This window comes from Ambystoma mexicanum, chromosome 3q (assembly GCF_040938575.1).
Source record: "Ambystoma mexicanum isolate Mex_15411 chromosome 3q, UKY_AmexF1_1, whole genome shotgun sequence".
Lineage (NCBI taxonomy): Eukaryota > Metazoa > Chordata > Amphibia > Caudata > Ambystomatidae > Ambystoma > Ambystoma mexicanum.
The window spans coordinates 378,760,353-378,784,120 of record NC_090926.1 but is presented as its reverse complement, the minus strand read 5'-3'; the positions used below and the strand labels follow the sequence as shown (position 1 = coordinate 378,784,120).

At 47.5% G+C, this 23,768-nt stretch overlaps 1 protein-coding gene across 4 annotated transcripts in view; it reads right to left on the bottom strand.

Annotated features, from left to right (window-relative positions):
- TNIP1 (TNFAIP3 interacting protein 1) overlaps positions 1–23,768 on the bottom strand; it is a 435,211-nt gene that overhangs the window by 53,846 nt on the left and 357,597 nt on the right. For all 4 annotated transcript variants that reach the window (XM_069654025.1, XM_069654021.1, XM_069654022.1 and 1 more), the window contains one exon: positions 20,453–20,647. In XM_069654025.1, the coding sequence (XP_069510126.1) occupies positions 20,453–20,647 (195 nt within the window). The remainder of the gene's footprint in view (positions 1–20,452; positions 20,648–23,768) is intronic.

Below are 23,768 nucleotides of genomic sequence, written 5' to 3'. Positions count from 1 at the left end.
TATCAAATAAGGAGTTAGGTTCAATTGGCATATTTAAAAGGGTGGATTGGGTTTCCTGATTGGCATAGCCATGAATGGCGTTTGATGAGGGTACCCTCAGCTACTATTCAGCCTGCATGGTCTGCTGCATCGATTGTTCTTTGAATTGCAGTTTACCACCTGTTTACCTTCAGCTACCATTTGTAAAAGCTGTGTCTGTAGGGGCTCTGGGGCCGAGTATCTGTTGTGAGAGGTCATCCCACTTGGTGCAATTACAACTCGCCAGTAGCATAGTGTTGTTGGCTATCTTCACTTGGTAAGCTGCAGAGGAAGCTACTTTCCTACCTAGGGTGTACATCTTTTTGCTCTCCTCGTCAGGAGCAGCTTCGGCAGATGCAAAAGGTATGCCCGCTCTTTTCCTTGTGGTGGTCACTACGAGAGAGTGTGGCTTTAGCTGCCCACTGATGTACAATGGATCTGATGGGGCTGGTCTAAACATCTCCTCAATGCGAGGATTGACTGCCCTCGTCAGATTGGAGGCGAGTACAGAAAGCTGAATGCGCCTTTGAATAGATTGGAGCAGTGGAATTAACCGTGCTGCAGATTTCTCATCACAGAGGATGTCCTCTACAAAGTCTTTATCGACTTGTGCTTCCTGGGCATACATTTTAAAGTGCTCTGCAGCTATTAAAAGAAGACCATTATACTGCAGCTGGTTATCCACAGGGGAATCAGCCACTGATTTGTCAAAATGGTCTGGAGATTGAATGATTTTTACATTGTCATAGTATTGGTCTGTATCCTTCATGTCCTCTTGGTCTGCTAATGAGCCAGGGTTTTGCGAACATGCAGTGTCATATTAGTATAGGTCATCAGACACGTCTTGGTAGGTAGAGGTACTAGGTTGTGTCGTATGCATGCGGGCTCTTTTGGCGTCAGGCTGCCTGGTAGCTGCTTCCCCTTGAGGGGGCCCATGGAGGTTGGTAAGGTAATCTGGGTGCTGATCAAAAAAAGTTAACAAAGTTAGACATTCTCCTCATAACTCTACGAAACTGTTCCGGGGTCCATTGGGAGGAGCTTGGTAACACACTGGGAGCAGGGGCAGTGAAAGGTTCTGGAGCAGGGGGCTGTTTGTGGCGCATTGCCCCCGTGATGGTATCAGTAGGGGCAAATTGTTCCTTATCCTTTGTAACCTGTGATTTCGAGAATAGGGACATCGACGATTTTTGTTTGAGTTTTTTTACGTCTATGCTTTGAGGCGACTGAGATGTGTATTTTAATGAGTTCACTCATGTTTTAATTTTTTTTACAGGGGCCGTTGATCGGTCTGACGCTTGTTTGGCAGAACCCAAGTACTATCCTGATTTGCTCAGGGTGTCGGAAACGGACTTCGGCATCTGTTTCGGGAGCCTGTCATGGGGCAATTTTCAGACCTTCCCTTGACACTGCGTGTTGCTTATCGGTCGACAACGCTGTCAACTGTCAGCCATAGGCGAGTGGGTGCGGGGGGGGGGGTTAGTGTGGCATGCAGTGAGAGCTCCTGAGCTGCCAAGTGTCGTCTCCGTAGCAGAACCACTGGGCTGCCTGTGGAGTCAGGGGCTCGCACGCAAGAATCCATCAGGTCCCGATCGCCCTTGGTGCCACTTAGGACGCTGATGTGCCATCGATGGAGGCTCCTAACGCCCATGGCGGCCCCAGCGTGTGTGGCGTGGTGTGCCCAGCGTTTCGTTTTCTGGTCCTTCAAAGTTTTTGGCTGAAAAAGACTGCAGGACTTGCACTGTTTTTCAGAATTATACCTAGGAAGGCAGAGGTTACACACCCTGTTTGAATCCTTCCAGGGATTTACAGGAAGGACAGATTTTAAATGGTGTGATTTCCATAGCATGGAAAAATGGCAGCCTGGCGGGATAAAAGAAAGTATAGGGAAACGAGCATTCTCTAAATGAGATGAATTAGGACCCCCTACCCACAATACTCTGCAGTGCCGAGCCCCATTGGGGCCTAGGTAGGCAGCCGACAAAATTAATCGAGACGGGAGTCGTTGTCGACAAAGGTCTTGTCCTCGAAAGCCGTCACTGCAGATCTTGCGGTGTACTGTCGTCGAAAGGACAGAATGAAAGTCTAAATTTGAAACTTTGTATAAGTAATGACATTAGCCAGAAAAAGTAACTCTGCAACTTGCGTCCGACTATGATGGTGGAAAAAAACTATCTGAGGGACCACGCCACATGAAGGACCATGGGTACAGTAGACGTCTCACTAGGGATAGTATTACTGGCACGCCCCGTTGACATCCTTTTTCAAGTCTCGAAAACAAAAAATGTAACACTCTGTGGCTACCACTAGATGTCGGCCTATGCATAGCATGTGATCTAAGCAGATCCACCAGCCTAAGGGGAAAAATATATATATGATACATTACTCACCGCAATCGTATTTCTGATGCTTGTATCTGCTTAGATTCACATGCTGTGCATAGGCCGACATCTAGTGGAAGCTGCGGAGTATTACAGTTTGTTTTTTCGAAACTCGAAAATGGGCGTTGACACAGGGCGTGCCAGTAATACTATCCCTAGTGTGACGTCCACTGTACCCAAGATCCCTCACGCGTCTAGGATCCTCAGATTGTATTTTTTCTGACATGAGGTAGCATGAGGAGTAGCACGAGTACAGATAATCCAAGCAGATAGACAGAAAGGTAAGACTACAAGCAATCATGCGCCTTCTCTCGGAGGGGAGGAAGGGTGGGTCGCATGTGAATCTAAGCAGATACAAGCATCAGAAATACGATTACGGTGAGTAATGTATCCCTCCTGAGGCTTGTGGAATCTGCTTAGATCACATGCTGTGCATAGATTAGCGAGCAGTACCAGAAGAAGGAGGTGGGATGTGAGAAGGGTCATGAGCAAATAACCGCTTGTCCCACTTGTGTATCTGTCTTGGAATGGGTGTCAATGCAGTAATGCTGAGTAAAAGTGTGAATAGAGCTCCAAGTAGCTCGTTTTGCAAATGGTGTCGAGGGGAACATTTGCAATGAAAGCCAGAGTGGCCCCAATGCCTCTAGTAGAGTGGGCCCTTGGCGTAAAAGGCAGAGTCTTTTCAGAGAGTGAGTAACACAGCTGGATACAGTTAATAATCCACTTCGAGATGGCACCTTTAGAGACGCGATCCCCCTCTCTGCCTGTAGCTACGGAGACAAACAGTTGATCTGTTTTCCTTAGCGGTCTTGTTTTATTTACATAGTAGAGGACCGCCCTACGCACATCTAGGGTGTGTAGGGTTCTGGAAGAAAGCCGGAAGCTCGATGGACTGGTTTACATGGAATTTTGATATAAATTTAGGTGAGAACCTAGGGTGTGTGCGTAAAACCAGTTTGTCTTTATGGATAGAAAAGAAAGGATCCTGCACTGACAGAGCCTGAATTTCACTGACCCTTCTTATAGAAGTAATAGCTACTAAGAAGGCCGTTTTATAAGTCAGGTGTTTGAGACTGCTTTTATGCATGGGTTCGAAAGGGGGGCCCATGTGCTTGGCTAGCACCACATTAAGGTCCCACCCTGGCGGTGGGTTTGAAATAGGAGGGTGAAGTCTCTTTACTCCTTCCATGAAGGCTTTAACTACTGGTACTTTCCACCACGACACCTTGCTATGGGAAGTGGTGTAAGCCGAGAGAGCTGCCAGGTGTACTTTCAGTGAGTTAAAAACCAATCTTGCATCTAGCAGGTGGAGCATGTACGTAACAATAGTGGAAGGAGTGCAATCAACTGGGTTGATTTGTCTACTTTGGCACTAGATAACGAACCTCTTCCACATGTCAAAGTAACAGTGCCTTGTGTTTGGCTTCCTAGATTCCTTTAAGATGTCCATACACCTCTGTGGCAATTTGAGGTGTCCAAACTCTATGACCTCAGGAGCCATGTTGCCAGGTTCATTGAGTTGGGTTGCTGGTGCACTGTTTGACCTTTGACCTTGGTGCTGGGACAGTAGGTTGTACCAGGCTGGAAGTTTGATGGGCTCGCACACCGCCATCCTGCGTAGGTGTGGGAACCACGGTTGTCTTGCCCACATGGGAGCAACTAGGACGAGCGTCATCGATTCCCTGTTCATCTTGTTCACCACTTTCCTGATGAGGAGTTGGTGGAAAAGCGTACGCAAACATCCCTGACCAGTTCATCCACAGGGCGTTCCCCTGGGAGTCTGGTTGGGGGAACCTGGATGCAAATCCTGGGCATTGTTTGTTTTCGCTTGTGGCGAATAAGTCTATAGTGGGGAAACCCCACTGAGAGAAGAGATCTTCTACGACCTCTCTGTGAAGAACCCATTCGTGTTCCTCTGGGAGGGAGTCTCTGCTCAGAGCATCCGCTAGGGAATTGAGCTCCCCTGGAACATGTTGTGATGACAGGAAGATGTTCCGTCTGAGTGCCCATATCCAGATTTTCTGGGCAAGCTTGGACAGATTTGGCGAGCGAGTCCCTCCTTGCTTCTTCAGGTAGAACATGGCTGTGGTGCTGTCCGTCCGGATTTGCACTGACAGGTTTAGTAGATGGGGCTCGAACGCCTGAAGCGCTCTGAATACTGCCAGAAGCTCTAGCAAGTTGATGTGGTTCTTGGCCACTGAGTGAGACCAGAGACCCTGAGCTGTGTGGTGGAGATGGTGAGCTCCCCACCCCGTCAGACATGCATCTGTAATGACTACTGCCTGTACTTTGGGATCGTAAAAGGGTTTCCCCTTTGCGAGATTCTCTCTTGTCCACCAGTGAAGGCTTTGTACCAGTGTTGGCGAAACGACCACTAGATCGTCCCACTGACCACTTGCCTGAGACCACTGTTTCGCCAACCATTCCTGCATGGGACGCATGCGCAGGCGCGCGTGGGGGACCAGGTAAATGCATGACGCAATCATGCCCAGTAAACGCATTGCTTTGCGTACCGTTATTTGTTGACCGGACTGATAATGCGGAATTTGCAGAAGTATATTCCGAATTCTTTCTTCTGAAGGAAAGGTCAACCCCTCCTGGGTATCCAGGATTGCTCCTAGGAATTGTTTTGAGGTGCTTGGCACCAGGCTTGACTTCTTCTCGTTGATTGAGAAGCCTAATTCGTGGAGGAGGTCGATAGTCCTTTGAATGTTTGTCCTGCAAATTCCTGGGGTTTCCCCCGTTATGAGCCAGTCGTCCAGATAAGGGTACACTGGGATTGCCTCCCTGCGTAGGTGTGCAGCCGCCGCCGCCAGTACCTTGGTGAATACCCCTGGTGCTGAAGCTATCCCGAAGGGCAGTACCTTGAATTGGTAGTGGCGACTGTCCACTTTGAAGCGCAAGTACTTTCTGTGCGCTGGGAACATGGAAATATGAAAATAAGCATCTTTCATATCCAAGGTTGCCATGTAATCCCCCTTTTTTAGGAGGGGGATTACCTCTTGTAGCGTGGTCATAGAAAATTTTTGGGGCTTGACATACTTGTTGGCAGGCCGTAAGTCCAATACTGGGCGCATTGTCAAGTCTTTCTTTGGCACAAGGAAGTAAGTTGAATAAATACCCTTGTTTACCTGGTGTCCCGGGACAAGTTCTATCGCGTCCTTTTGTAGAAGAATGGCGATCTCCTCGAGGAGAATCTTCTGATGTTCTAAGGAGTGTACTCTGTCGTGGAGGATGGTTCCGGGGACGCTGCAGTAGCTCTATACAATATCCCGTGGATACTGTTGACAGCACCCATCTGTCTGATGTGATCCCTTGCCAAGCCTGGGTGAAGTTTGAAATGCGTCCCCCTACTGGGGTTGCGTGAGAAGGGACCCTGAACTGAGCGTCACTGCTTTGGTGGAGGCGTGCCGCCTCCCTTGCTGGGGCTGCCTCTACCTTTACCATGACCTCTCCTATTACCTCTGCCGTAACCCTGGGTAGACTGTTGGTTGTTGTTCCACTGTGTACCCTGCCCCTGGGAATAGTTTGATCCTCTCTGGGAATTTTGGCCGCATGGGCGACGAAAATTACTATTCCCTCTCTGGTTAGGGGGTTTATTGGTTAACTGGCCAAGGGATTTGAGTCTCGTATTCGTCCTTGGCATTTTTCAGTGCGTCCTCGACCGCCTTACCAAACAACAGATCGGCTTCCACCAGTTTGTCTAACAATGATGACTGAGTTTCAGCCTTAAAACCAGAGTGCCGTAACCACGCATGTCTCTTGATAACAGTAACTTCTGCTATCAATCTGCCTGCGTTATCCGCGGCGTCGAAGGTTGCTTTCAAAATGCAACCAGACATGGCTCTACCCTCTGCGGAAATCCGAGCTAATTGGCCCTTTAACGGTTCAGGAGCAGAGGCTATGAGAGCCTCAACTTCTTCCCACTGATGGCAGTTGTAGCTGGCCAACAGGGTGGTGGAGATAGCAATCCTTGCTTGATAGGCGGACGTTGAGGCTACCTTCCTGCCGAAACTATCGTTTTTTGCTCTCCTTGTCGGGAGGAGCTTCTGACGAAGTCAAGGGTGTTCCAGCCCTCTTACGAGTGTTGGTAACAACTAGGGAGTCTGGCTTCAGATGCCCTCTTATATAGAGAGGGTCAGACTGAGCTGCCCTGAAAAGTTTTTCAACCCTGGGATTGACTGCTCTGGTGAGGTTTGGGTTCACCAGGGACAGATCTATTCTCTGCTGAATGGATTTAAGGATAGGGATGGTCTGGGCAACCGGCCTCCTTTCTCCCACTAACTCTTCTGCGAAGTTCCTTTCCTCCTGTACACCGTGGGTGTCAATGTGGAAATGTTCTGCTGCGCGAGCGAGAATCTTATTTAGGAGGGGCTGATTATCGACCGGGGAGTCGGTAACCGGGGCTTCGTTCTCTACCGGGGAATCTACTCTGTATGTTTCCGGGTTATCCTCTTCTTCTTCCTGTTCCTCATCATCCCCATAGTAGCACGTCCCGGTTTGCTCTTCTATCATACCAAATTCTTGGTCTCCACAAAAGGAAGCCTCTTCTTGATACCGTGAGTATGGTGTTGCGTAAGGTTGTACCTCGAAGGGTTCAGACCTCATCGGGGTTTCAAACCGGGCCTTCTTACTCGGGGGGATAGGATCAGTAGAGCCTGAGGGTGTGGCCCCTTGTGGATCATACGAGAGGAAATGTTCAGGATTTTTATCATAAAAATCAGCCAAAGAAGACATTCTTGACATGACCCTATCTATGTCTTCACTAGACCATTTTTTGGAACTGGGAATGACTCTCTCAGCAAGTCTATGGGATTTATCTTGAGTAGCTTTGCTGGTTGTGGACCTATCAGCAGACCTGGGCTTGTCTGTCTGTTTAGGGGGGGTGGAGTGTTTCACAGGTGTGGAAGAATGTACAGGTAGTTTATTCTGCTGTTTTCCCCCCTCCCCGTGCGTAGAAAAATGTTTTCCCTGTCCCTTAGTGGCTCCGGAGTTTTTCAACGCCTGGCGTCGAGGATCGGAGAGGTGTCCCTGTCCTTCGAACGTGGGGCCTCGCTGGCTTTAATTGCGGGCTCCGTCTCCTGGAGCACGGCCTGGGGGTGGAAGTCGTCTTCGTCTTCCGATCGAACTTCTGTTAGCCTAGGGAGCGAGGCACTCTTGGCAAGAGTGGATGATTGCCTGGAGTCATGCGGCGATCTTGATCGAGAGCGCCCAGAGGACACCGAATCGGACCGTTCTGTCTGTGCCTCTTTCCGAGAACTCGACGTCGTCGAGTCTCGGTTGGACTTAGTGTGTTTAGTGTGTGTAGTATGTGAAGCGCTTGCGTCGCCGGGGGTCTTCCCCATAGCCGCCCTGCCGGACGACCTTCCGAGGTCGGGGACCTGCGCTCGGCTGTCTTTCGACGCCGTAATGCCCTCGCCGTCTGAAAGTACGGCGTCGCTGCCATCGCTGAAGGCGCCCTCCGCTGCCATGGACGCCTGCCTGGCGTGGTGGGCCCAACGCTTCGTCGAACGGTCCTTAAGTGTCTTAGGTTTAAACCTACTACACGCTCTGCAGTTCGCTTCGGGGTGGTCCCTCGGCAAGCAGAGATTGCACATGGCGCGCCTGTCGACCCAAGGGTATTTGCGGTTGCACTTGGGGCAGAATTGAAAAGGGGTACCCTCCATACGCACCTTGAGGCAGCGGGCTGTTAAGTGTAGGAAATGTATAAGGTGTACCTATATACCAATAGTGTAGAGTATGTACCACCCCCCACTCTCCCTACTTGCAGGGCCGAGGCCAGCGGCCTACCATGCCCGGGCCGAGGCCAGCGGCCTTCCGAGGCCCAAATCCGTCGTGCAGCAGCCGACGGTCGATTTCTTCTCCAGCCGGCGTCGAGTGTCGAAGTTCGACGTTGGGGTGGGGAAGGATGTCAATAGATTAATAATTTTAAATTTTAGCAAAAGTATGGCTAAGGCCAGGGGACTCCGCAAGATGCTTCCGACCAGTATGGCGGAAAAAAACAATCTGAGGATCCTAGACGCGTGAGGGATCTTGGGTACAGTGGACGTCACACTAGGGATAGTATTACTGGCACGCCCTGTGTCGACGCCCATTTTCGAGTTTCGAAAAACAAACTGTAATACTCCGCAGCTTCCACTAGATGTCGGCCTATGCACAGCATGTGATCTAAGCAGATTCCACAAGCCTCAGAAATATATATATATATCCAAACATCTAATTGTATAACCCTGCAAAGTGTTGTTTCACTGCAAATATAAAAATGAATACTGCAGAAATTGTGGCAAACTGAAGGATACATGGTACTATACAATATACATATTACATAGGGAAATTAGAAAATGTTTTCCCACTGAAAGTTTCTGGACTTTAAAGGTTCCCTAATTTGGCAAGCAATTCATCTGGTAACATTGATATGATATGGCGCACATATACACAAGGCAAGGAGAGGGGAACAGAGGGAGGACAGAGACAACGATCTTCCTAGGCCAAGCGACATTGAGGAAATCAGCAGGGAAGAGGAAGATCTTAAGGTGCTTAAGGAACTGGAGATGGTTCTCCTCATGTTTGAGAGAGGCAGGGAGGCCCCAGCCGAAGAAAGATCTACCACCAACTCGTTGCTTGGAGAAGCGACTGACCCTGAGGGAGTTGGAGGTGGAGGAGCGAAGAGCTTGACTAGGAAGGTATTTATGAAGAGAGAGTTGGCGGTATTGAGGACCCAGGCCTCAGAGCGTTGTGGACAATGCAGAGGGTGTCAAACTTAATCCTTGCAGCCACTGGGAGTCAATGCCGGGATCTCAGTGTTGGAGAGATACGATCCCTGAGCTAGAGGCCAAGGACAAGTCTTGCAGTCCTGTTTTTAGAATAGTTGCACAGAGCAGAACCAGTCAGAATTAGAAAGAGGTTCTTGCAATAGTCCAGCCTAGAGAGAACCATAGCTCTGGAGACAGTGAGCTTCTGTGGGAAGGAGAGGAAAAGAAGAATACCTCTGAGGAGGTGCAGTTGGTAGTTTGACTTCATAGACGTCAGAGATGTGAGGAGAAAAGGAGAGTATGGAGTCGAAGATGACCCTGAGGTTCTTAGCCTCACAGGTGGGAGCAGGAAGAGGGCCAAGGGAGGCTGGACAGAGTGTGACCGGAAAGGAGGGAACAAGTGTGCCGATGAGGAGAATCTCCATCTTACTGGCATTAAGGCAGAGATCGTTGGTGGCACACCACTCCTGGATAGCAGACAATCATAGATGAGGGAAGGAGAAGAGGTGGCAGAGGGGAGCCTGAAAACGAGCCGAGTGTCATCCACATAGCACTGAAAGTTGGAGCAGAGACCGGCAATGTGGTGGGCGAGAGGTGCCAGGTATTGGTTGAACAGCCAGGGAGAGAGTTTAGACCTCTGGGGATCACCACAGGTAGAGGGTGAGATAGAGGAGAGGAAGGACTCAAGTTGGACCTGGGAGGGTTGATCAGAGAGGAATGAGGTCAGCCAGGCCAGGGCCTGATCGGTGATACCCAAGTTATCATGGAAATGATTGAGCAGGATGGCATGGTTGACCGTGTCAAAGGCAGAGGAGAGATCGAGTAAGATGAGGACAGAGGGAAGATTAGATTTAAGGTTAGAGAGCATATCTTCATAGGTCTTCAGGAGAGCAGTTTCCATGCTTCTGGCTGCTCTGAAGCCAGACTGATGCTCATGGAGACAACCAGCAGATTCAGTGTGAGGATTAAGCTGGGAGATGGCCAGCTTTTACAGGAGTTTGCCCAGGAAAGGAGTGATGGACATCATTCTACCCATCACCATATCACTTCTTTGCAGATGAATTATCATTTTTGTTCTACACTAAGAGAGTCCATTTTTTTAAATGGCTTGTTTTTCAAAGGATTTTGCTCTGAGTGCATCTAATATGTGTGGAGCACTTTGCGCACTGTAGACTGTTTCACAGGAACACTGGTCATTTTAGATAACACGAAATTCAGAAATACATTTGGGGGAGAACCTTGCATGTGTCCTAAACACAAACTTAAACATGTTTATTGCGAGGGAGGGGTCTTCCCCGGAGACAGCTTGCAACTTATTTACCCTTAATATGAATTTGTTTTTGCCACACAAAAAAGCCACCTTGAAAGTTATACGTTTTATAAAGCACTTCTGTATCCGTTCAAGGGGTGGAAGAATTTTAGTATAAAATATTAAATCTCTGCTGCTTTCCCGTTTACACATGTGAGGAGGTTTTTTCTTTATCTCTTTCATAAACGATATTACCACGGAGGAGGTGTAAGCCGCTAATGCAGATGGCTAAACATGGATCTTAGTGTAGTTCAGAATCCATTACATAATATCCTTTTATGAACATTTAAAGTGTTCAACATAGGGAAATGATGCGTTTGGATTGCCTACAATCTGATGTGGCAGCCGTTTCATTGGTAATGCTACCACCACCTGTTAAAGCTGTACCATGAGGGTTCAATAAGTAGGACTGCCATGTGGGACCTGTGCATCGTATGTACTGCACTGTGTATAAAGGGTGCCAGTAGAAAGGTGCAGGCAAATATCCCCGATGAGCTGATCCAGAGCACAGTGCCCAGACACCTTGGTTGTGGGAATCTGGAGGGGAAGGAGAGGCATTTTGCAATCTTTCTTGTGACAAACATCTGTATGGGATTGCCCAATTTGGGAAAGTTGTTGACAGATTTTGGTATGAATCGCTTATTAGTGTTCCCGATGCATTTGTGGTCGGTGGTCGTCTGCAGGGCAATTCTGTATGCTTGGTGTGCGCTGTGCCACCAGGGGGATCTTTCTCTTCAGACACCATTACCAATTTGATGCACTATTTGAGATAAGGGTCGGAAGCGCATTGCACTCTTTTGATGTAACATTTCTGTTGTAATGTGTGTCCTGATTACTTATTTTTCTCCTTGACTTGTGTTTAGAACTTTTGAAGGGCTAAACCTATTGCCATTATTTCTAATGCATTGATGTGTAACATTTGTTGCAATCTACCCAAACCGAAAGATGTGCTCTCCATCCAGTGAGATGACATGTCGTTTTGGAGGGCTGGGGACTGAAAAGGTTGTCTGCGTCACAGTTGCTCTTTTCCACCACCCGAGGCCCACTTTGTCTGCAAGCATTGCGCATGGAGCAGTTCCTGGATTGGTCTCAGGAAGGACACTAGGTGGCTTGCTGCCATCACACTCAACATCCTCACATTGTTCACTGATACTGTGGCCTGTGATCAAGAGGATTCATTGCCACAAAGGCTTGTATCCACTAAGAAGGACAGGCCCATGCCTGTCAGGAGTGTAATATTGCTCCCAAAAGTGGCTTGGCCAGTGTTGGGGTTACACTTGATTTTTCCATAGCAATTGCGGAATCCGAGTAGTGCAGGCGCTGCACTGTGGCATTTCTGTGCATGCTGCATCGTGTAGCCGCGTTCATCCTCATCAGCCAGTCGTTCAGGTACGGGTGCACATGTATTACATTTGTGCACAGTGCTTCTACCCAAAGATCATGGCCGTCTTTTCTCTTCCTGCACATTATGTTGAAACATTTTTGCGTCCTTCCTTTGGCATGATGATGGAGTCTCGTCTTTGGAGTCCATTGTATAATCAGTTCACGTGCACTCTTTTGCCTCATGCAAGCGATCTGCAGCATTTTGCGCTTCGAGCATTGGAAAGTGACTTGGGGCGTGAATCATGAGCTCTGCTATTCTGGTCTCTTGCCCAGTTTTCCTTCATTAGGGAATTTAAAGTGTAATATGGTTGCTGAAGCACATGCACGTGCTGCTTTAGAGGTGGTCCTTCTTTTTTATGGCAAACAAAAATAGAAGCCTCAGTCGGAATCCTTGCAAGTTGGAGACATGCAGGACTGCGGCTCCGAGTATTTTTCTATTGAGGATTCTTTGGTGTCTGCATCACTTCGACATCATGTGTGTTATGTCCAAAATAGGTTTCCCCCAATACCCGATTTTGATCAAGCGTGTCCACACTGCCTTTTTTTGCAGAACAGGTTCTTTGAGTGCCGAGGGTGCTTTCGGGACCTAGCAATCCTTATGTGCAATGTGCCATTTTAGAGTTTGATGACTTTCATTGGTATGTTTTTTGTGCCATTTCTGTCTCGTAGGCGCCATGCCATCTTTTGGTGGCTCCATATTCTTCCTTTTGTGGATTGTTTTGGCGGTCTCTTTTTTGGACACCATACTCACTGGCAACCACCTGTTGACCGTGATATGCTTTCAGGTCCTTTGGTGATGCTACTTTTAGATGTTGAAGTCACCTTCTTTGATTTTGTTAAACCCCCCATGTGCTCCCTCGTGGGCTCATTTGATTCTCCACGCTGTATGTCTTTTCACAGAGTTCCTTCAGGATGTCCAACTATGGAGTGAATCTTTATTGGAGCACTCTGAATGGCATCTTGGCTGGCACTGGTACTATTCACCAGTCACAGAACAGTCTCTAAGAAGTAGGCTTCTGGCTCATACACCATTTTGTACTTCAGCTGGTCCAACTCAGTGAGTTGCTCAACCAGCCTCCTTTGTGTATGTTCTACAACCCTCTGCCTTCTGAATGTCTTGGGATGAAACCTTTGACGAGCTTGGCACTTGCTATTGCTGTCCAGAGAAGCACACGGTTTGCAGACCCTGTGTCTGCTTATCCACTGTCCCCTGTGGTTGCTGCATTGAGAGCATTTTCCTTACAATGGATTCAAGGCAGTGAAAGCACATGAGTAAACTAAAATATTTACGCTCCTCTTTTACACTACGGGCATACAAAAAGTCACGTGCAACACGGATTAGCGTATTGAAGGCTTGGAGGTCATGGCTTTACCACTTTCTTGTATAATGATGCCCACAAGATGGTTAGTGACTGGTTAAGGTTTAATCACTCAGTAACAGGCAATTCAATTCTCAGTTAACTAAGGAGAGAATGATTATAAAGGCAGTCTCTGCATACTGTTCTTGGTGCTGCGAGAGTCTCCTGCTTTATGAGACTTATTAGAGGAGCGCCGGGCAACTGCTCTTGCTCTGGTTATCACCCACTCCAGTCTGCGTGTCTTTTTCAGCTTGTGCTCTTACCCTGCGCTGAGTCTTGCGAGATCCCATTGGTCGCAGGCTCTCTCAAGACTCGCTCACCAGATACCTCTTTTTGTTGAGCAGTGTTGTCCCAATCCATGACATAATTTTCATACTTGACTGGTCTGTGCTGGTCTGTGCTTCTCCCGGTGGGGGTGGGTCTCCTGGTTCTCTCCACCTGGTGTGTCGGCAGCTGGTGTACTCTTGCTCACTCTTCTCAGTTCCACCTGGTTCTCCTCTCGGAGATTCTCGCTCCCACCTCTCATGCAGATTCTGTGTTTTACATTTTTTGGGGCAAGTTCTCGTAGTAGTTCTGGGTTTGTTCCGTTTGGTGCGCGGTCGCTGCATGCTCCCTGCCCTCTGAGCTTACCTGCCTGGGTTTCTCCTGGCACATCCCAAACCTTTTTACGTTCCAGCATTTGCCGTCCTGGTTACATACATAATTCAACCCTTTCTGCACTACTTGAATTGGTCTGCTGAATCTCGAACCAGCGTCTTGGTCTTCGTGGAGCATTTGGATTTTGACCATGTCTCCCATCCACACTTCCATTCTCCGGCAGCTCTTCTCATCACTTCTGCTCTTCATGGTTGCCCTGCTCTTTTGGATTCTCCATTTTATGTCCTCATGTCTACTGCCTCATCTTCTCTTATCCTGTTCAGCCATGGGGGTACTAGTGTGGACACCACCTTCCTGCCCTATAGCATGAGGAAGGGAGACATTTGTGGTCCCATTTGAAGTGAGGCGATGAGCTGCAATTGCCTCTTTTACAGTTTTATATGGGTCCAAATTTGATACCCTGACCAGCTGCAGCGCACCCTTGATCAACTTACTGGTTCTCTCAACCAATCCATTTGCTTGAGAGTGATATAGAGAAGCCTTAACTTGTTTGATATTGTTTTCCATCAGAAATGTCTCCTTGGATACTAGCTGAATCCCATTTCCTGCGACTATCAGCTTGGGCAATCCTTCCCTTTGGAACACTGTAACCAATACTTTGATGACCGCTGTGGTGATGTCCACTACGAACTCGGCTTCCATCCATTTGGATAAGTAGTCAATCATTACTATCCTGTATCTATGCTCCAGCCCCACGAAATCTAATCCAACTTATGCCACACACCCACAGGTATCTATATTGGAATCTGAAGGGCTTGTCGCACCTTCAGGCATTTGTCACAGTTTATGCACTTGTGACACCGGTCCATCATCATTTGGATGTTGTTATTCATACCAAGCCACCAGTATGCATCCCTGATGCAGTGTCATGTCATGCTGGTCCCAAGATGTCCTGAGAGAGCCCTGTATAAGATTATCTTCCGCATGCTCGCTGGCAGTTTGATTTGGTTGCCTCTAAAGAGCAATCCATCTGCTTTGTATATTTCGTCTTCTACTGTCGAACGGTCTCAGTCCTTCTGGAATTGTTTTCCCACCGGGCCATGCTTTGCAAACCCAGTCGGTTATCTCATGTGTCGCAGCATCTTTACCTGCCTCATCTCTCCAGTAGTTCTCACCCCCCCCCCCCTACCATCCATCTCCATGTACATCCTGCAGTTCAAGTCTTCCATGGACGCCACTACACACTCATCTTTCAGGAAGGGTGACCCCGGACCATCTGACTCCAGCAGTCTCGACATGCTGTCGGCCTGTGAGTTCCTCCATCCTGCTATGTGTCCAATGTTGTATGTGTACTCTTGCAGCTTCACAGCTATGCATGCTAACCTGGGCTTGGATGTTTAGGTTCTTCCTGGACTCGGCATGTGTACAAGTTGTTCTTTGGTTGGTAAGGAGCATTTATCTGATGCCCCACACGAAGGACCTAAATTATTGAACAACCCAAGCACAGACCAACATATCTTTTTCAATCATCAAGAAATTATTTTCAGCATCTGACGGAGCTTTTGATGCAAAAGCTACCACTTTTTCAGCGTTACCCAGTTTCTGGGCGAGGGTCACACCTAGACCAAATGCACTGGCGTCCGTAGTGATGACAGTGTTTCATTGGGGATTGAACGGTCGTAGACACGATGTACTTAATATTCTGTCTTTCACTTCTTTGAACGCCCTTTCTTGGTTCGAGTTCCACTTGTACTCTGCTCCTTTTTTTAGCAGCCCCCATGAGGGTTGCTTTTTCTTCTGAGAACCTGGGCACAAACTTGGTGTAATATTCTGCAAGGCCTAAAAAGGATCTCTGTGCTTCCTTATTGGGTGGTGAGAGCTTTCACTATGGCTTTCAGTAAGTTACTCTTAGGACCAATACCCTCTTTGGATTTGGTGTCCTAAGTATTCCACTTCCTCAACACGGATTGCCGTACCCCTGCGTCTTGTAATAAGGAGTACTTCCATTGACATCTTGCCATGCCTCTACGTGTCTTCTGCATACATGAGAATGTCATCTTGGAAGTAAGACTTCTGTATTTGGGCCCTAGGTGTGGAACCGTCCTTGCTGAGCTCTGTTACTTGTTATGATGTCCTTTTGTCTAGTGCAAGGTCACTGGATGTGTTTTTGAGGTGAAGCCCACACCTCCTTTGTTCTATGATCAAGGAGTATCCTGGATACCTCATGGTTTGTTAATTTTTCCAGAAAAAGATTTTCCACACCGTTTATTTGGTGAGAAGTGCAAAGGACATTTTTTATTCATCAGGTTGTTGCTGCGGGGGCTCATGGTCCCAGTTATAGTCAGCCGACACGTGTTTCGATCCATGGGTCCTTATCAAGGCGGATACATATAAATAACACACATGTGAACACAGTAAGTTGTGGAGGTGGCATATGTGACATAGTACATGTGTGCCAGTGCCAGGTGCATTGGGTGGTGCGATAGCATAGTTATTTAGTTCAGTGATGATAAAAATAGTAGTTTTCATAAATCACATTCGGTTACATATGGGTTTGTAGAGGTAATACATTTTTAACTTTCCGCACGCAACACGTTCTTACTGTGTTAACATGAGTGTTATATATATATTTTTCTTTTTAAAAAGGCTTCAGCCTTGGCTGACTATAACAAGGACCATGAGCCCACTCAACTTGATTAATACAAATTTCCTTTGCACTTATCACCAAACTGTGTGGAAAATCTTTTTCTGGAAAAATTCCACAAACTGCGAGGTATCCAGGATATTACTTGATCATCTTGGAAGTAGGCTACATTCCCCATGGTTTTCATAAAGGAGTCCATCATCTGTTGAAAGGCGGATATAGCCGAGGGCAATTCAAGTGACATTCTTGTGTATTGGAACGCACCCAACACGGTGATTAATGCCGCCAGTGTTCTTTCCTTGTGTAGCATGATTTGGTGGTACGCATCACGCATGTCCAGCTTTGAAAAGACGTTCTCTTTCATCATTAAAATTAACTCATTGATGCTGGGAAGCGGGTAACTATCAGTGATGACTTCTAGGTATACACTGCCAAAGTCTACGCACAGTGAAATCATTTGAGCCTTGATTCTTTATGGGCACCACTGAGCTTAACCATTTGGACAACTCTGGTCTCTGTCGTGCCCTCATTGACCATCTTCTGCAATTGCCATTTTAGTGCTTGCCTTGCTGTGGCCGGTACCGGCCTGACTGTTTGACAGGGATAGCATTTTTTGCTTAGCCTAATTCTGTGTAAAAAGTTTTTAATTCTGCCCAATCTCTTCTAGAAAACCTCTGGGAAATCCGATACGGTCACCCCTCAACTTGTCACCGATAGTACCTGATCATTTGGGCTGGGGTCGAGCTTTATTTCCAACTTTGCTTGACCATCCCACCCAAACAAGGCAGGGCCAGTCTCAGCAAAAAGTATTCCTTCCTTTGAACCCCACTGTCTTTAATGTACCCTAACAGACTAACGGATGTGCCTCCAAACACTGTGGGTTTGTTTGTCAAGACTTCCACCTTGTCTTGCTCGGCCCATCATCTCTTTGTACGTGCATAGTGGCAGAATAGTCAAGTCCAAAGAAGAGTCAGCCACGACTTGTTTCCATTCTGTAAATTATGTTTGTTTAGTGTGGCTTCTCGCTTCTTGCTGCAGTGCTATTGACCATGATGACAGTTGTCTGATTCCTCGCTTCTTGCACCGCTATCAACGTTTGCAAGCAGCCACTATGTGTCCGAACCTGCGGATGTTTGATCACTCTTTGTTCCTTGCTGGACACTCCCTATCGTTGGTTAATTGATGGGTGCTGGTGCACCTATGGCTTTTCAATTGTTCACTTCTGCTGGCTTGGTCATCTTTGTTATTCCAACTAGATTTCTTTGTGGCCACTGTATTGCATGGCATGCACTTCTAGGTTTGGGGCACCTCCCACCATTTCTTTGTGCCTGTTGGCAGTTTCCCTTAACAGCTCTGGCAATCTGAATTGCTTTATCGAGCGCTAACTCCTATTCCACAATTAATTTGTCTTGGATCTTTCTCGAGTTGGTGTGAACCACAAGCATATCACAGATCATGTTCTCTGTGTTTTTGCCAAACACACAAAAAGCTGCCAACTCTCTCATTCGTGTATCATTTGTCCACTGGCTCCAAAATTGCTTGCTTCCCATTATAGAACTTAATCCGGTGTAGGACAGTGTTCTATTTATTGGAAAACCTCTTTATTATGTGTCTGATGGCTTCTTTAAAGACGTCTTCATAGTCATCTCCCCCCCCCCCCGTTGAGGGTTTAAGCCCACTAATATCCTCTGCTCTTCCACCCCCATGGCATTCAATAGCATGGCTATTTTCCTAGTGGGGGTAGTCTGTGCCTCCCACTGCATCCAGGTAGGTGGTGAAAAGGGCTTCCCACTGAGGCCATGAAATTGCAGGCCTACCTAGCAAGTGAAGAAAAGCAGGGGTGGATTGGCGCCTTGCATCTCGACTGTGTGGAGATTCTCCTGATCCTAGTTGCCAATTATGTTATATAATGATGACCACAAGATGGTTAGCGTGACTGGGTAAGGTTTAATCACTCAGTAACAGGCAATTCAATTCTCAGTTAACAACTCGGGTGAGTATGATTATTAAGGCAGACTCTGCATATTGTTCTTGGTGCTGCGTGAGTCTCTTGCTGAGTCTTATTAGAGGAGCGCCGGGCTGATCATCTTGCTCCGGCTATCACATGCTCCAGGCTGCGCAACCTCTGCAGCTTGCACTCTCTCGCACTCTCTCCCCGTTGGTCTCGGAATCTCGAGACTCGCTCGCCACACACTTCTCCACTGCATGACTGAAATCTATGACAGAAAGACATATTCTGAGGAGGTACTGTGGGCCGCATGTACAGGTCATCCATGGACACTATTGCTTATCCGTCCCGGTCGATGCCTCACTTAAAGTTCTATTGGACTATGCACAGCAAAAACAGTTTCAAAAGCAGAAAAAACTTTTCCTACAGGAGTTATGGCAGAGATAATGAATTTCAATGGCAAAGAAAGGGTCTGCACCCATTTTGTGAAACAGGTTAAACAAGAACTTTTGGAGTGTGGACTCATCTTGCTCTTGGTTATCGGTGGAAGGGTAATGTAGAGGTGGTCCGACCACAAACATTTCTAGCGTAATAAATATGTCTGGCAAAAGTGAGGTCGAGGAATTGGCCCAAGGTTTTCCGAGGTGTATAGCAGTGAACTGGCTAAATTGTAATGTAAGCAGCTCACTCGTATATTGCTGCAGGTTGCCAATCATCATTTGGTTATTTCAGTGATGACGGACAGAACTGAAATAAGGGCATTAAGGGCTTCTTTGTTTTTGACTGGAAATTGTGAGATTGTATGCAGCATAAGAGTTTGTGCTCAGAGACAAAATGTATTCTTGAAGCAGTAAACTGTCAGAATTCGCAATTGGTGGGAGTTGGGTGCTATTTAGCCCCTGCTTAGCCCTGGAGAGCCTGGTAAGCTTGACACCAACAACTACCCGGAGCCACATTTGGCTCGGAAGCTGCCAAAACAAACATACATACGTGAGATTAACTTTGTGTTTGGGAATGTCTAGAAATAATCATTAGTACCCGGCACTCATGTCCACGGGATTACACTGAAAGGTGATTGGCTCATTTCCGAGCCTTACCTCAGTGTAATCCCGTGGACACACGTACATGCACTGCCTGCGTTCATTCCCGGCAGGGGCGTGGCAGCCCCTTAGCCAATGAGGAGGCTCGAAACGGGGCAATCCCCGCTCCGAGCCTCCCCATGGCTGGAGGCTGCCTTCGTCCCCCACCGGGGACTCGGGTACTTTTTTTTTCCACCACCCCCCTCCCCTGCAAACTATCCCCTTGCTGCCCTCCCAACCCCACTACCTTCTTTTTTCTTTCTTTTCTCAGTAGGGAACGCGCTGGGAACACTTCTGTTACCAGCGCGTCTGCTCCCGATGGCCGCCATGGAAAGGGAAAACGGACTACGTTTTCCCTTTCCCGGCGGGCATATTATTGGACATATTTTTTTTTAAAGCAGCAGCGTTTCGGAACACAAACAATGCTATTAGTACCCCGCTCTAATGGGACGGGGTACTAATGACTATAAGCACCGAGACAGCGGGCCAATACCGCCCACGGTAATGTCCTCGGGGCCTGTAGTTACAGGCCCGATCGTAGCAAGGGCCTGTAACTATGGGCCCCGGGGGCATTACCTGGGGTGGTTTTGGCCCGCTGTCTCTGGGCTTATTGCCACATTAGAGATTTCTGGAAGATCGTTAAAGCATCATAGATGTATATAACGGACAAAAAGTGCACGTTTGCATCTCAGATAAACTGTTAGATATGCAACACACTATGTTCTAGCTACTGCCTACTAGGTGATGCGAAATGCGCAGTAGCCGGTTTTAGCTCCTGTTCATGAAATCTTAATTTCGAACCCCGACTATAGATACCATAATAATTACTGAAATCAATTTCTTGTCGGCTACAATCAGCGTTGACCGAAACCCAGGGTCATTATTAAATATGAATAAAACGTCTCAGGTGACAAAGCACAGATCCCTCACACCCAGCGCAACCCTCTAAGCCATAGTTCATTTGCACATGCAGAGTTGGCACTTACCGGAGGCAGGTGCCTGGAATCTTGCACTGGCGGGCGCTCAGCAGGCCCGGCCCCAGGTGGGAAATGGATTTGCCAGTCCTCAAAGCCCTGGTACATGGGATGAGGCATGTGCTGGGTGAATGGGTACTGGTACGGTGGGAACATGGGGCCCAATGTGCCCGGGTGATGTTCCGATGGTAATCGCTCCCCAATGGCCTGCGGGTGTAAGGGAGTCAAACGTCAACCAGGTGTGTTGATTGTACGCATTGAAAAACAAACATCATTGGTAAATATCCCATCACTAATTATTGCACATGGAGGCAGAGACCACGATTGGCCAATAGAACCCCTCGGAAGAGCAAAGTATATAACCTTCGTCCAACACTAGGGGCAGCAGGGAATTGTCGCTACAATGCAAGTTTCAACGAAAACTTAATTGCAATCTAAAACAGCAGTTTGAACATAAACAAGAAGTTACTAAGTGGTTACACTAGTGATGCAGCACAGCATCTTGCATGCGTTCACATGCTGAAATCTTTGGCTACCTTGAGCCTGGTCCCAGTATGAAGGGCAGTAGGGCTAACTTAATTGAGTCTAGCGACAAGATGGCAGAGGAAATTAAAAATGTGAATCTTGGAAAGAGCCATGCAGCAGAAGGGAAAGCACCTTATTTGGCTTAAAAAAAAATAAGTCAAGGAGTTCTGCAGATTGGCATCTGTCACAATTTCACATGCTAGCATATTTTGCCAACTTGTGACTGGATCCATACACGAATCACCCACAAGAGAGCAGAAGTATGAAGCATGTGATCTATGAAAGTCACGAAGCAAAATAATGAGCTGGTGCCCTGTAACACTGGTTCTTCAGCTAACTATCTAGGGCCAGATGCTCTTCCCTGGTTTAGGAAATAAGTAACATTGGGCTTGGGGTAAAAGCATTCCAGGGCCTAGCGGCCATTGCTTCCGTAATGGCCACTATGCAAACAGTTACCATTTTAGTCCATTCCAAAGACTCGCACGTTTGCATTGTTCTGCAAACACATGGCTTAGTTTAGTCATAAGCTGGAGATTCACACCATCTTGCAAGCTCTTAAGCCACACCAAAGCCGCGTCAAACAGCTAGGAAATGGATGGAGAAGCGTACTATGTGCTTTTGTGCATCACACAGACTCCAATTGGTGCATGGATCAGTTTTTTGGAGAACATTGGTGGTGGTGTGTGACCCTGCTGATGGCTATCAGAGGCGTGGGTTGTGTGCTGCGAGATGATATTTTAGAAGCAACACGAGGATATGCTGTGGAGAACATTGGTGGCAGTGTGTGAATATGTTGAAGGTTATGTGTGGGAGGGGGGGTTCTGTTTACCATGTGATGCTATTTTTGAGCCAGTGCAAGGGTGGACTGAGGAGAACATTGGTAGCGGTGTGTGAGCCCACTGAAGGTTTTCAGAGGCTGTGCTGTGTGCTATATGATCATATTTTAGAAGCCGTGCAGGTATAAGCCGTGGGGAACTTTGGTGGTGGTGTGTGAGCCTGATGAAGGTATGGAAGGCTCTGTTGTGTGCTATGTGCAATTTTATTTTTAACCAACTTTATTTTCATTCATTTTTAAACGTAAGACAACAATTAGCTTTCGATTACAGCAGTATTACAACCATTATCATCTGTGCAAACATATTATTTGACCTACCCGAACTTTGGCCTTGAAACTATTATTGTCTTCCAACTCACCCCCTCCCCCCCCCCCCCCCCCCCCAAGTGCAGCCACCCTCGCCCGCCCTGTCCCACCCTTTACCCTTAGAGTAATTCTGAACCAAACTGAATCAAGGTTACAACCAAAGCAAAGCTGTTTCCTGAGCTCCTCCCTCCTCAATGTCTTCTGCTGTCATTATCTGATGTGAATGTTTCTTAAAGACCTGGGTTTAAAGAATTGGACCTCCCTCTCCCCCACATAATACCGAAGTGGATCCCCATATGGCTAGGAATTTCAGGCATGTCCCTGACTGTGGTGCAAATGTTCTCCATCGCCATAACTCCCCACACTTTCATCCACCACCATGGGGTTGTAGGGCCTTCCACTGTTTTCCATCGTTGGGCGACTGTCATCCTTGCTGCAGCCAGTAGGTGGGTGATGAGGGCCGCACTGTTCCCTGAAGCTGCGTATGTCCCTTCTGCCACTTCCCCCAACAGAATGACCTTGGGGGATTGTGGTAGGTCACTATGTGCTATTTTAAAGGCTGTGCATGGATCCGTTTCGAAGAATATTGTTGGCAGTATGTGAGCATGCGAAAGGTTATCAGAGGCTCTGTTATACGCCAAGTGATGATATTTTAGATGATAAGCCATGGGGAACATTGGTGGTGGCATGTGAGCATTCCGAGGGTATGGGAGGCCGATGTGTGCTACGTGAGGAACTGTTTGAGGCTGTGCATGGATCACTTTTAGAGAACATTGGAAGAGGTGTGTGAGAATGTTGAAGGTTATACGAGAGGCTCAGTCACCTGCTTTGTGGTGATCTGTTAGGGGCTAAGTAAGGGTCTGAATTTTTATCACAAAGTAAATTGTCACAAGGTCCTACAGTAAGGCGTAGACCCTGCAGTGCACGTTGAGAATGGATGAAAGGTCTGGGGTGTCTGCGGTGACCGGGAGAATCATCAGAAGTAAGGGATGTTTTAGGAGGGCTGACGTGAAAAACACTGTAAAACAGCAACATTTTCACCAAAGTAGGGGCACTCTTTTCCTCAAAAGAAAGAATTTCAAATATGGTCAGAAACGCAGAGTGACGGTATACATCAGACCTCCAGATCCGGTTCTATGATGTTTGCTCAAGATAAATTTGCTGGAGGCCCATTGTTTTTATTTTTTAAAACACATTTCTTCGCAAAACAAAATGTAGGGAGACCCCCCTATCCCACAACCCCCTATAATTAAATACCTAAACCCAACCCACTTATATTGGTGAGGAAATGGGTTTAAAAAAAGAGAACAGATGGGCCTGCAAGCAAATGGGCTAGAACGCAAGATCCCACCACTCCCACGCCATTCCCAGGACTTTCTCAGATGACTTTTGCCAATCTCTCGTGCACACTTCACAGGACAAACAACTGGGAATGATGGGAAGGTGAATGGGGCTGTTCTCCCTGGGGTTCAGAGGCACAGACTTGGCATACGTTGCCAGGGCTGCCAGTGATAGGTTAAACCTATTGGCTAGCCTCACCCTGCTTGGAAGGGTGCCCGGATGAAGACCTCAGCAGTCCTAGGAATGGGAAAGTTGTGCTCTTCCGTGGTGAAACAAGTATCGCAACTGGCGCAACCCAGACTTGCATCATCCTCCCCTACA